The 14,749-nt window shown below is 36.9% G+C and overlaps 1 protein-coding gene across 3 annotated transcripts in view; it reads right to left on the minus strand.

The window, feature by feature from the left end:
• The window catches only part of WDR26 (WD repeat domain 26), a 48,252-nt gene that overhangs the window by 29,119 nt on the left and 4,384 nt on the right, over nt 1-14,749 (minus strand). For all 3 annotated transcript variants that reach the window (XM_032289382.1, XM_032289384.1, XM_032289383.1), the window contains exons 4-6: nt 9,328-9,464; nt 4,329-4,426; nt 3,099-3,255 (exon numbers count right to left, since the gene is read on the minus strand). In XM_032289382.1, coding sequence (XP_032145273.1) covers nt 3,099-3,255; nt 4,329-4,426; nt 9,328-9,464 — 392 coding nt within the window. The remainder of the gene's footprint in view (nt 1-3,098; nt 3,256-4,328; nt 4,427-9,327; nt 9,465-14,749) is intronic.

The raw sequence follows: 14,749 nt of genomic DNA on the forward strand, positions 1-14,749 counted from the left end.
AAAATTAGCGACTTTTCTTTTGAAGACTTTTAGATAAATAATAGAAATTAAATTCAGCTTCAGATCCAGTGTGGTGGCTCATGCCTGTGATCCCAGCACTTTGGAAGGACAAGGTGAGAGGATCACCTGAGGCCAGGAGTTTGGGATTGGTCTGGGTAACACAGTAAGCAACCCCATCACCAAAAAAAAAAAAAAAAAAAAAAAAAAAAGGCACAAAACAACAACAAAAACACACCCAAAAAGAATTTTTTTTTTTTTTTTTGAGACGGAGTTTTGCTCTGTCATCATGCTGGAGTACAATGGCATGATCTCAGCTCACTGCAATCTCGGCTTCCTGGGTTCAAGCGATTCTTCTGCCTCAGCCTCCCGAGAAGCTGGGACTACAGGTGCAAGCCACCACACCTGGCTACTTTTTTTATTTTCAGGAGAGATGAGGTTTCACCATGTTGGTCAGGATGGTCTCAATCTCTTAACCTTGTGATCCACCCGCCTTGTCCTCCCAAAGTTCTGGGATTACAGGCGTGAGCCACCACACCTGGCCAAAAAACTTTTTTTAAAATTAGCAGTTTGTGGTGGTCCATGCCTGAAGGCCCAGCTACTCAGGAGGCTGAGATGAGAGTTCAAGGCTACCGTGAGCTGTAATTGCACCACTGCACTCCAACTTGGGCTACAGAGCAAAAACTTGTGTTGAATAAAATTTCTTTTTAATTAAAAAATAAATAAATTCTGGTTCTATTTTTCCAGCTTAGCAATAAAGGGCAGAATTCACTCTCAAGACTGTGTATGTAATGTAATGTCTGACATTATTCTCTTAGTGTCTTTAAAATCTCTAGAGTGAAAGGCTAAGGCTGACTCCTAATTTTCTGGGTTGGGAAAACTGGGTAGATGGTTGCTTTTCACTGAGGTAGGGTATTTAAGAAAAAGCAAACTTTGCAAAAATAGGTGAGAGGAAAAGGAATTTGTATTTTGGGCATGCTGTGTTTAATGTACTCGAGCAACCCAAATTGTGGTATTAAGGTCTAAGGCTCAGGAGATAAATTTGGTGAAGACAGGCTAGAAAATATCCACTGAATGTAACAGAGGTGTTCTCACCAATATCACCAATTCTGGTGTTGTGTTAGCTACACAAGCCTTAATACCAAAGAAATCTGATGAGTGAAGGAAAAGCAAGGCCACAAACATTGTGACTGTTTAGTAGGTAATGATTTTAAGAAGTTAGTTCTAAAGTGGAGGGGGAGAGAGAAAGAGAGATAACTAGGAGCATAGAGTGAAAGTTTTGTTTTGTTTAAGACTACAGAGAAGATCTTCTAATAACCATTGATTAATGGTTATTTCAGAAGAACAAGGATGATTTCATTCCTATGTAAAACTCTGGACTGCTTTTCTACAGAGGCTTATGAGACCTGGTCCCTGATCTGAGGGTTGGAAAATGTTAGATTAAATATTTTTCATCATTTAGTTTCATAGGTACTGATGTAGATGTTAAAACACTTTGGTCATGTCCCCATAAATATCAGTTTCCAAACAGGAAGACAAGCTCTTAACCTAGATTCCTCTTGAACCATCATGTCTAGCCATCATCTTTCAAAATATTTAAATTTATGAAGCAAAAAAAAATTTGGGTTCAAAAGTGTCTTAACACTGTTCTCAAATCTGTTCATGGAGCTATGAACCATGAAACTATATAGCCTTTTAATCTATTAGCTCTTCCTACCTCTATTCAATGTATACAAAAAGATTTTAAAATCCTCAGAAACAAGTTATCGAACAGTATTAAAGGGTTTAAAAAGGATAGGGGAAAAAATTTCTAATCACCTTCATGTAGAACACTTAAGATATGCACCAAGAAATAATCTAATACTTTAAGATAACATGACCATTTTAAGTAACTTAAGGCCAATATCTCAAACAATTATTATTTTTTACTTCAAGTAGGGAGAGTGAGGTAAAAACTCAATACATATAAAAGTAGTTTATACACATGTAAAAAATTATTTGAAATCACAGTAAAGATATACATATATAGACAATTTTTATGGTTATTGAGAAGTTCCTTGTTATTCCAAAGCCCTCACACTTAAAATGCATTTGTCCTTATTTATGTTACTTTCATTACTTCTTTGATGATCACTGGTAAAAGCAACTGAGCACATGAATACAGCTACTTCTTTGTGTGTGGTTCACCAGACCCAAATCTTTCCTTTTTGAAGTTTGAAATATTTCACAATTTGCTTTTCGATATCTTAAAATTAAAGCTATGCTATAGGCCCAGCACGGAGGCACACGCCTATAATCCCAACACTTTGGGAGGCCAAGGCAGAAGTGTCAATTGCCTGAGGCCAGAAGTTTGAGACCAGCTGGGGTGAGAAACCCCATCTCTACATAAAAATTTAAGAATTAGCCAGGCATGGTAGTACATGCCTATATAGTCCTAGCTACTTGGAAGGCTGCGGTGAGTGGACTGCTTGAGCCTAAGCACTCAAGGCTATAGTGGCCTATGCCGTGCCAATCCTATTCTGGGCAACAAAGAGAGACTGTGTCTGAAAAAGAAACAAAAAACCAAGAACAAAATAAAGCTATGCTTTAATTTTAGAGACTATTAAAATAGCAGGTATATTTTTACTCAAAGCACTCCTAATGTCAAAAGAGAAGCCTGAATTCTTACAAGTTAAATTATGTACATGGGTAGACACAGTTAAAAAAATCCAGTATCTGTTGTTCTAACCATTTTTAGAGTCCATCTTCTACTAAAACGCAGAACTTTCATTAAGAAAAAAGTATTACCATGATCTTTATTGGCAGTAAATAATTTGGGACATAGTTAAATTGTCAGACACAGAAAACAACTAACCAAGCCTGTGGATAAGGAAAACTGGCTTCCCAGTTTCAGTTCTCAAGGTATGGTTACTATGTAAACATAGAAATTTCTCATAATTTTCAAGTTTAGTTGTTCTAGTTTTACTTGTGAACAAATGCTAAATCAGACAAGAATTGTTATATAGCTACAGGATAAAACTCTTAAAAAGAAAACAAAATAAATGCATCACCAAGTTTGTAAATGTTAGCCTATTTCAGAATATGAAAAGTTTTCCTCTTACCTACTACAAACATGATCTATAAGCAGAGACACAGAATCTAGATTACTATCAAGTTTGGTATTGTGGTATAGGCACCGATCCCTTTGTAGTTCCACCGCCTGCCGCAGGAGAGTCTGTAAACGCCGTGGGGGAAGCATCACTGATGGTGGTAAATAGGCTTTAATAGAAAATATTTCAAAAAAGAGAAATAATAAGCTGTAAACTTTTATTTAAGACATTTGCTTATCTTCTGCTGTACTTGTTCCTACCCCAATAGTATCTATTCCTTAAGTAGAGAAATTCTGGGTGATGTGTTATGTGAACTTTATCAATATCTGTCAGCAGCAATAACTATGTTGTTCCTAGAATGGATATACTTGGGTGGGAGGGGTTTATTTTGTATGTGGATTTTCTAGAGACAGGAACGATAAGTGGGGAATAACAACAAAATGAACAAAAAGAAAACAATGAAAAGATTATCAGATAATGACTGTGTACCAGAAGGAGACCAGGTATAAGTAAAGTCTCCACTTAACAAAGAGCAGGTCAAGTTCTAGTTCCCATTAAACTGCTCTAAAAATCACTTCTTGGCCTTTTGGCTAGGATCAAGTGCAAACTGCTCCAAATGCCAAAGATACTGTGTGAATTCAGGGAGTAACGGGTGTTTTGAGATCAACACCAACCTATTGCAATCCCTGAATGCCTTTATACCTCACCTCCCCAGCTACATGGCTTTGTGATTCTTAGGATCTTCACTGTCATCTCAACATCAAAACTATAGAATCATATAATTTTCAGAGAGAACAACATCTTTTACATAAAAATATGGCAAAAATGAAACCCGTGTTACAATCTAGAAGTAACGTAACACAGTTGGGGAAGAAGAAAACAATTTACCTAAAGAAACTTGGGCCTTACTATCGAAATCAATAAATCTTTAAAGCACTTGTGACTTAAAACTGTGGTTTACATATTTTTTTTTCTAAATATGGAACTTTCCCCACAAACAAAATCTTAAGGGAGAGCATCACTGCATAAAACAATTGAAAAAAGGGGGGCTCTGGAACCAGTGCCCTTTCATTGACTCCTGAGGTTACTTTCCTAGACTCCATGACAGAGTCTGCAAAAATGGATTCTCCGTCTTCTAACCACTCAATAAAAGTATGTCTAGGTATGTCTTCCTAGTTGATGCATTGTATCCATTTATAATCTAAGGGAAAACGCAGAAACATAAAAAATTAAGACTCTTACTCTGAAGTTTGTCCAAGAGTTTAGATCGGGAAGCCGTCCCTTTGCCTTCCCATTCTGCTTTTGCACGTAGGTCTTCTGCATGGCTACACATCAGATACCTAAAAATACAACAGAGAAAGCAACTAATATCAAGCACATTTCTTTTAAATATATAGAATTGAAAAGTACTGACGATCTGGCTATCTGCTCCTTACTAATACATAACAAGAAATTTCTATAGTGGACTCAACTAATTAATCTGGTACCTGCATAAAATGACTAAAATGTAAAGCAACAATAGCTAAATATATATTATCTATTAACAGAACATATTCCAACATTATCATTATATATTATATAAATATGGCTCTTATTGTGCAGGTTCTGCTATAGCAGTCAACATATATTACTTCCTTTAATGTTTATAACAACCCTGTAAGCACTATTATTATTCTGTTTTTATAAATGAAAAAACCAAGGCACAGAAAGCTTAAGTAACTGGCCTAGGGTTAAGAGGCAAAGAAGGAATATAAACTTAGGCATTCTAGCTATAGAACTTGCTCTTAACCACTAGGCTAACTTAACTACTTCTGAACAGTAGAATAAAACTCAAAGAACATACCTTTAAAACTATAATAAACATCAATCTAGAAATAGTATAACTGGATAATCATCTGTGTCATCTTGTGAAAGATACTGAGATCCCAAAGCACAAAAATGGGTAACTGTTTTATTGCTCACTATATGTACAGAAAGTGGAATAAATGCTAAAGTTCAGATTTTGGAGAATAAACAAGGGACCCCTGCTGGGAGTGTGACCCTGACCTGGTTTTGGCTCTTCGCAGGAGAATGGGCTTTGAAAGTAAAAGAAGTGAAAGTATTATTCAAACATGGAGATTAGATGTGGCAAGTAACTCTCCTGCTGTTTTGTCTCATACTCTGCCAGACAAATCTGTTCTCACTTGTAAAAAGAATGTTAAATAGGGTAATGAGAATTCTTGATGATGAAGCATATTAAGTACTTAGTCTACTACCTGCTATACAGGTAGAGCTCAATAAATATCAGAAATCTCTCAGTTAACATGAGTATCACTACCTCCCTTTCTTAACTGCATAAAGCATATTTCATTTAGAATCTAAATGATTTAATAGTCTCTTCCCAAACAGAACTACTTGTTCTCTTGTTTAGTACATACCGCTTTAGCCAAAACAAAACAAAAAATACTTAAAAAAAAGTAAGTAATTATACTGAAAATACTCTATAGGAAGTTGGATATTGTGAATATTTTTTGTTTCTAAAATAAATTATTTGGGGGAAAGTTTACTATCAATCATTATATGAAAGAAATGTTCACTTTTAAAATCTTACAAAAATGGCTTATGATTGCTTCTATGTCCTTGTGAAAATACACATTAAATCTTAAAGTTTCAAATGAATTTCTGTTTTACAGAAAGTCACATAGTATAATTAAAAGGACATTGGATTGAGAAGAAACCCTGGGTTCTCATCCCAGTTCCACATCTTGCCACCTTTGGGCCATTTCCTTAGGCGAAAAACTCAGGGCTTGCTTCAGAATAAAACCCATGATTAAATTATATGTTCTGACATAAGAGCAGGGAAAAAAAAATCATCCTGTAAATGATATTCAGATGACAAAGAAATCAGATACTGCATTAAAAAGGTAATTAGCATGCCTGTAATCCCAACACTTTGGGAGGCGGAAGCGGGTGGATCACCTGAGGTCAGGAGTTTGAGATCAGCCTGGCCAACGTGGCAAAACTCCATCTTTACTAAAAATAATTAAAAAAAAAAATAGCTGGGTGTGGTAGCATGCGCTTGTAATCCCAGCTACTTGGGAGGCTGAGGCAGGAGAATTGCTTGAACCCAGGAGGTGGAGGCTGCAGTGTGCCAAGACTGTGCCACTGCACTTTAGCCTGGGTGATGGAGTGAGACACTGTCTCAAAAACAAAAAAAACCAAAAACGGTAAACAGAACAAGATAATTTTTCAGCTACCATATTAAAACATCTAGCAGGCCAGGTATGGTGGCTCATGCCTGTAAACCTAGCATTTTGGGAAGCCAAGGTGGGAGGACTGCTTGAGCACAAGAGTTCAAGACCAGTCTAGGCAACACAGCAAGGCCCCATCTCAAAAAACTTGAAGAATTTACTGTTTCAAGATGTGGTGGTGGGTAAAACCAATGACTCTGGAATCAGTCAAACCAGGTTTTGAGTCTTGGCTTTCTGATTTATTAGCTTTAAACTGTGCTGGTTACTTAATTTCTTTGAGGCTCAGTTTCCTTATCTGCAAGGAATGCGCCCTTATCTTGGGCCCATTCTTTTGTCCATCATTTTGTATTTACAAACTCATTATGTGTCACATATTTGTTCTCAATGCTGGAGTCACATCATATAGTGAAAAATGCTATAAAGAAAAAAAAAAATTAAAAACAGAGTGATGTAACAGAGAATACCTATGGGTAATAATGGGAGAAGATCATGCTCAGGCTGGGAATTGAGCAAGGAGTACCCAGCTATGCAAAGACTGGAGGGGACATGCATTTCGGATGGAGGGGACAAGCAGTGCAAATGCCTTAAGGGGTGGCAAGTTAACGAACAGAAAGATCATGAGTGTCACTATAGAGTAACGAATAAAGAAAAAGACGGTAGAAGAATATCAGGGATTTTGTGGCTTTGCATTAGATTTTGGGCTTTACTTTAAGATTGCTGGAAAGCCAGTGGCAACAGAGTGAAAAGACATCATTTATGGTTTTTGCTTACTTATTTGTCTGGCTGCTGTGTGAAACATGTATTGTTAAGAAATTAAGAGTGAAGTTAGGTGTAGTGGCTCATGCGTATAATCCCCACACTTTAGAAGGCTGAGGCAGGTGGATCACCTAAGATCAGGAGTTTGAGACCAGCCTGGCCACTGTGGTAGGACCCTGTCTCTACTAAAAATTCAAAATTAGCCAGGTATGGTGGCACATGCCTGTAATCCTAGCTACTCAGGAGGCAAGGCTGAACAAACGCTTGAACCTGGAAGTAGGAGGTTGCAGTGAGCTAAGATTGCACCATTTCACTCTAGCCTGGGTGACAATAGTGAAACTCTGTCTCAATTAAAAAAAAAAAAAAAAAAATTTACTGAATGAGTGAAGACGAGGTAGGAAGCTAGTATAATATTCTAAGAGAGATGTCCATGGCTTAACGAGGCTAGAAACTATGGAGATTCAGAGACATAAAAATTTGAGATGTTTTAGAATTAGGCCATACATGTCAAAGTTAAAAGATAAAGAAAAAGCAGTATGAGGCTTGCCTCCTGGGTTCAAGCGATTCTCCTGCCTCAGCCTCCTGAGTAGCTGGGATTACAGGTGTGTGCCACCACACTCGGCGAATTTTTTGTATTTTTAGTAGAGATGGGGTTTCACTATGTTGGCCAGACTGGTCTCAAACTCCTGACCTTGTGATCTGCTTGCCTTGGCCTCCCAAAGTGTTGGGATTACAGGTGTGAGCCACCACTCCTGGCAGTTATTCTTTTTTATGCTAGTATAAATAAAACTATTTTCTTAACTCCATTTTTTTGAATTATTCATTGAGAAATACCATTATTGTGTATTGATCTCATAACCTACAACCTTGCTGAACTTGCCTACTAGTTCTAAGAGTTTTTTAGTGGATTCCTTAAATTTTGTTTATATAAAATCATGACATCTTTGAACAGAGGTAGTTTTACTTTTTCCTTTTCAACCTGTATGCCTTTTATTCCTTTTTCTTGCTCAATTTCCTTGGCTAGAACCTCCAGAATGGAAGTAGCAAGAGTAGACATCACTGTCCTATTCTTGATCACAGGAAGAGAGCTTTCAGTCTTTCACTGCCAGCCCCATGAGTTTGTATTAATACCCTTTATTCGGGCAAGGAAGTCCCTTTCTATTCCTAGTTTGTTGAGTGTATTTATCATGAAGAGGTGAATCAAGAATTTTGTTTTGAGGCTGGGTGCAGTGGCTCATGCCTATAATCCCACCTTGGGAGGCTGAGGTGGGTGGATTGCTTAAGGCTAGGAGGAACTAGACCTGTCTCTACAAAAAAATGAAAAAATTAGCCACACATGGTGGTACATGCCTGAAGTCCTACCTACTTAGATGGGTAAGGCTGGGGGATAGCTTGAACCCAGAAACTGGAGGCTGCAGTGAACTATGATCATGCCACTGCACTCCAGCCCCATATAACCAAGACATCTATGAAACATCCAGGTGGAGAATGTCAAGTATGCCAGTGGAAATAAACATTGATAGTTCAGATGAAAGCATAAATTTAAGAGCCACTGGTATACAGATAGTATGTGAATCCATGGTATAGAATGAGATTGCCTAAGAAGAGTATGTAGACAGAGAATAGAAAGGAGGCCCAGGACCAAAGCTTTGAGTACTCTAACATTTTAAGGATTAATGTGGCCAGGTACAGTGACTCATGCCCGTAATCCCAGCACTGTGGGAAGATCACTTGAGGCCAGGAGTTTGAGACCACACTGGACAACATAGTGAGATCCTGTCTCTACCCCTTCTCCCCTGAAAAAGGACTGATGTTGATGTGAGGATGAAATGAGGCTATTTACGTGAAAAGCTCTGCAAGGGCCTGGCACATGACAAGTACTCACTTAAAAAGTTAGTATGCACCAATACTGGAAACGTCATTGCTTACTGCGATCCACATCATATGATTTTTGTTTTGTTTTTAACTACAAAAGCTGTCCTTGGAATGTAAAAGGATTTTTATAAAAGATTTCAAAATAGCATTTCACAGGCAATACGCATTTTCTTCTCCTTTTCACCCACTTAAATTTATCTCTATCCTAATATGAACAGTTTCCTAGGATGACAAAAATAGTTCATACACATAGGAGTGAGTTTACCTAGACAAATATCTAATAATTTAGCAATAAAAAAGTATTTATATTTTGGAAAAACGTTAAAGAAATATAACTTTGGCTCTCCATTAACCTAAGTTCAAGAACTCAGTTTCCTTACCCACTAAGAACATGAATGCGCTCTGTATTGTATTTCAGCGGCGTCAATTCACAGCGTAGAACTTGAAGTGCCTCCAGGACCTTGCCATCCTCCAGGTATTCTAGGTACTTCTGCTGCAGCAGCAAAAACTTCATCCTCTGACATGACAGAAAGCAGCAGTCAGGGGAAAAAAGTTGATGGAAGTTTCAGAAAATGTTTGTGCCTAAACAGAACAGTAGAAACCATTCTACTATGTCCTTTGAAACAACTTTTTATAAAGCTTCAAGATGACTCTAAATAGTTTAGTTGAGCCACAGTAGATTAAATGTGACTTTGCTAAATTCTACATCTTAATAAAACTCTGCTTTGAACAAATAATCTCAAATCAGACTAGATTATTAGTGACCATCAGATCAGCCTTGGAAAAAATAAATTCTCCTCTCAAAGCAATCTCTTAGAATTTTATTTCTTGTATAAAAATTTAGAACTATCCCAAGTCCTCAAAATTTGCTTTTTAAGGAGTATGACTTTATAACTGGGGCACTGGAGGCTTCTGTGCAATAAGGTTTGAAAAGATTAGAGAAAAAAAAAGCAAATAACTATTCAGGTCTCAATGTGAAAGAGGGACTAAGCAGACCAGAAAGCAGAACTAGACACACTCAGGAGAAGTTGGAAAGTGTCGTATTTTGGCTTATCAAAAGTTAAGAGCTGTCCAACAAATGGACTACAAGTTGGTGTGCAAAATATGAGTTTTCTATGACTAAAGTGGACAAGGGTAAGTTTGACGGACTCACTCTCTTCCAGGCGGCTAGTAAGGGATGCCTACATTAGATGATTGAATTTAAAGGTTTCTAAAAAAAATTCAATATTTGTACTTGTATATACAGTAGTAAAACTCAAGTCCACTTAAAATTAAAACTTAGAGTACATTTTTTCTTCTTCATAAGATGCTTTTTTTTTTTTTTTTTTTTTTTTTTGAGACAGAGTCTCACTCTGTGGCCCAGGCTGGAGTGCAGTGGCATGATACTGGCTTACTGCAACCTCCACCTCTTGAGTTCACGCGATTCTCCTGCCTCAGCTTCCCAAGAAGCTGGGATTACAGGTGCGCACCACCACACCCAGCTAATGTTTGTATTTTTAGTAGAGACGGGGTTTCACCATGTTGGCCAGGCTGATCTCAAACTCCTGACTTCAAGTGATCTGCCCGCCTTGGCCTCCCAAAATGCTGGGATTACAGGCGTGAGCCACCATGCCCAGCCCAAGACGCTTACTTTAAAACCATAAAAAAATACACTGCTGTCATGAAATGTTGTGGAGAAATTACCATTTATTTGCAGAATTAACAGTATAATAAACTTCTCTACAAGATTTTCTATCAAGAAGTATTTAGAAGAGAGGTATGAACTTCAAGCTTACAAAAGTGGTTTCTAGAGAAAGTAAGCAATAATAAACCCTCTTATATAAGTTAGGCAAGTATTAAATACATCCTTTATAAGATACATTGGTTATGCTTGATACAAATCTCATTTTAAATATATGGCTAAGGAACAGAAAAAATTCAAATTGAGACACTCCTGTAACTCTAGGAAAATTACACTTACCAAATTTTACACATACATTTAGAGTAACTAATGAATGTTTCAGAAATATATTAATTACCAAGACACCCTGAAAAGTACATTGCTGTACACGTAGCCTACAGTTAACCTTCCTATGTTAAATGAAAAAAACTTTTGACATTGATCAGATCACAGAAACCAAAACCTAAACAAGGAAAAAAAAATCTAAAAATCAAAGCATTCTATATTTGAAGTTATTTTGGATATCTGCACCATGTTAGCTTCTGAAAAAAAAAAATGCAACTATGAAATGAAGACCTCATATATTTTCATTTATCAATATACTATTAAAAGCTTAATTCTATTTTGTGGTATTTTTAAAATTCAAACTTGAAAAATCATACTCAATTGCAGAACTTTTTCATTTAAATGCCACATGGAACTGACTAGAGCATGTGATGTAATTTCTTCACTAAATTTTCTTAGTAATTGGGAATTGAGGGACTTAAAAAAAAACGTTCAGGGCAAGTTTTTTTTATTTACTTAATATTTATGTATTTTTTAGTATCAATTATTGGGCTCTATGTCCACCCCTACCTGATTCCACTGTGTGTAGGGACAGTGCCCGTAGTGCTAGTTCCCCCTTATTTTCCCACCAAGATCTTGATACAACATGTTACTCTCTTTCTATGGGGCAGAGGTGGGGCAGGAGAGCAGAGAAAGGCAGACTAAAATTTTGAGAGAAGCCAATATAAACACATATTTCTGTATATACAGGGAGTGCCATAAAAGTAGCAAAAGAGCGTTTCTCCATGAGTCATTTTATCTAGATTAAGACCAAGAATATCCTCCAACAGATATCAAATCCTGATACTGTGCATGACAATTAACATGCTGCTGGCCAAGCACAACTAGAGATTCGATTGAGAGAAATAATCAGTTAATGTATTTGACACATATGATAAGGGTGGGGAGTAATACTGCATTTTACCTCCCAAAATTTAAAGCACAAAAATGCAAATATAACCTCCAGAAAGCAAAGACCTTCAAATTAATTAACAAATAATGTTAAATATTTACTGAAAACATTGTAAAAATCAGACAAAAATTAAAGCTTGCTGGGATAGGGACAGGGCTCTACTAATGTTTATGTTTTTAAAAAAATCTTGCCGGGCGCGGTGGCTCAAGCCTGTAATCCCAGCACTTTGGGAGGCCGAGGCGGGTGGATCACGAGGTCAAGAGATCGAGACCATCTTGGTCAACATGGTGAAACCCCGTTTCTACTAAAAATACAAAAAATTAGCTGGGCATGGTGGCGCGTGCCTGTAGTCCCAGCTGCTCAGGAGGCTGAGGCAGGAGAATTGCCTCAACCCAGGAGGCGGAGGTTGCAGTGAGGCGAGATCGCGCCATTGCACTCCAGCCTGGGTAACAAGAGCGAAACTCCGTCTCAAAAAAAAAAAAAAACAAAAAAAAAAATCTTGAAGAAATAAAGAAAAAAAAAGTTAGGAAAATAAACTCTCCTTTATGTCTTTCTCCAACTCCCAATTAGATCTCTTAAGAGATTATTTTTGGTTTCTAATGATTTTCCACCATCTCTGGGCCCAGCAGGATTTCCTTCTCCGTTTTAATACTTAATAAAAATTTGAAATTGTTAAGTGACTAGGATAGCTTGAATGATAGTTTCACATTGTAAATTCTGCTGTTGCTCCCCTAGCCCACCCAATACCAAATTGCTTTATCGCTTCCTTTGCTCCCATATTATTAAATTGAACTCAACATGAAAGAAAAACCCAGAAATTATGATACTCAGAAAGTCTGGTTCTCAAGGGCTGCCTCCTAGATAACTCAGTAGTGGTTCTAACTCTGGAGTAAGGTTATAACCAAATCTTACCAATTAAATCATGATTCAGAGAAAAGGGGAAATAAATTATATCTAAATTTGGCTCTCAAAATTCCTCCTTATTTGACTCTAAAATATACTAGTTAATTATAGATGCCAATTTTTGTTAAGCATATTTCAACTACATTAAAAAATAAAGAACCAAATATTTCTAGACATATAAAAGTTTTCTACTACTGGTCACGTATACTCATCCGAATTGCCCAGAAATGGCTAAGTATATTTGAACCCAAACTAAAAAATGCTGATTTGGCCAGGCGTGGTGGCTCATACCTGTAATCCCAGCACTCTGGAAGGCCAAGGCAGGTGGATCACCTGAGGTCAGGACTAGTTTGAGACCGGCCTGGCCAACATGGTGAAACCCATCTCTACCAAAAAAAAAAAAAAAAAATTAGCCCGGCATGGTGGTAGATACCTTGGTAGGCTGAGGCAGGAGAATCTTTTAAACCCAGAAGGTGGAGGTTGCAGTGAGCCAAGATAGCACCATTGCACTCCAGCCTGGACAACAACAATAAAACTCCGTCTTAAAAAAAAATGCTGATTCATGAGAGCAACTTCTGCTATTCCTAGTACCATTTGACTGGAAACCATTTAAAAATGAAAGTAGGTTGGCCAGGCGTGGTGGCTCATGCCTGTAATTCTAGCACTTAGGGAGTCTGAGGCAGGTGGATCACAAGGTCAGGAGTTCGAGACCAGCCTGACCAATACGGTGAAACCCCATCTCTACTAAAAATACAAAAATTAGCTGCGCATGGTGGCATGTGCCTGTAGTCCCAACTACTCAGGAGGCTGGGGCAGAATTGCTTGAACCCAGGAGGCAGAGGTTGCAGTGAGCCGAGATCGCGCTATTGAACTCCAGCCTGGGTGACAGAGTAAGACTGTGTCTCAAAAAAGAAAACAAAAACAAAAACAAAAACAGGAGTAGACTGTAGGGGCAGTGGACTGGGCCAATGAAAACATTCAGGCTTACAAAATAAAGTACAATTTTAGTCTAGACTAAGCCATCAAATGTGTCTGGGCATACAATTAAAATAATTATGTTTAAAGAAACCCTAATAGTTATCTTCTAAGATATTATTACAAATTTAAGCTTATATTAGATTCTCTTCTTCCGGAGATGGAATGGACAAGAAGAGTAAACTTAAACACAATTTGAGAAGTGAAGAGCAACTTCAAAAAATGCTGAATCTTTAAAAGCAATTGATTCATCAATGCTTCAAAGTGAGGTAAAAGTTGGAACTCCCTTCTTTGTATAAATACCTAAACAGTTTGATGGTGTGAGGCTCAGCCAGAGATTTAATCTTCATCTTTTATTAGATACTAGAATGTTCTATAGACTGAACAGGCTGTAAAAAGAAAGGATTCCTTATTATCTATAACTACCTTTCTTCAATTTACATGTTGCTTCTAATGAAGGTTTCTAATGAGAAAGTCATAATCAAAATCCAATACAGAACTCTAAAATTACTATAAACAAACAAGAAAAAAAATAGGAAGTCTATTAAATTTTTTACTACTAAATTACAGATATAATTTGGGTGAAGTTTATAAAAGAAAAACAACTTCCAAGAAATCACACATATTTTAAAACAGTCCATAGGCAAGTTCTTTATTGTCAACACACAAGTAGTGCTAACTTGCCCAATGGGAAAGCAACCTTAAATCTTATATTGGCCATCTAACTGTTTTTATTTTAGCTCATTCAGTCAGAAGTAAAAATTTATAAGGAACTGCTCAATAAAATATACTTGTTTTTTTTTAAAAAAATCCCAAAGACTCTAATTGAGGAAACTTTAGTTAATGCAATATTTCCAATCCCTTTGAGTATAGATGTTTAACTATTTAAGCTTCTGTTTTTATTTTTAAATGTTACTACAGAATTGATTATTTTATAAGTTAATTTATTATCAATCATCTTATTCAACAGTTTAAAGTTTTTAATATTTTAAGTATTTAACGAATAAAAATAATACACCGCATCACC

The sequence above is a fragment of the Sapajus apella genome, unplaced genomic scaffold (genome assembly GCF_009761245.1).
Source record: "Sapajus apella isolate SASKATOON/1434 unplaced genomic scaffold, GSC_monkey_1.0 scaffold22, whole genome shotgun sequence".
Taxonomy (NCBI): domain Eukaryota; kingdom Metazoa; phylum Chordata; class Mammalia; order Primates; family Cebidae; genus Sapajus; species Sapajus apella.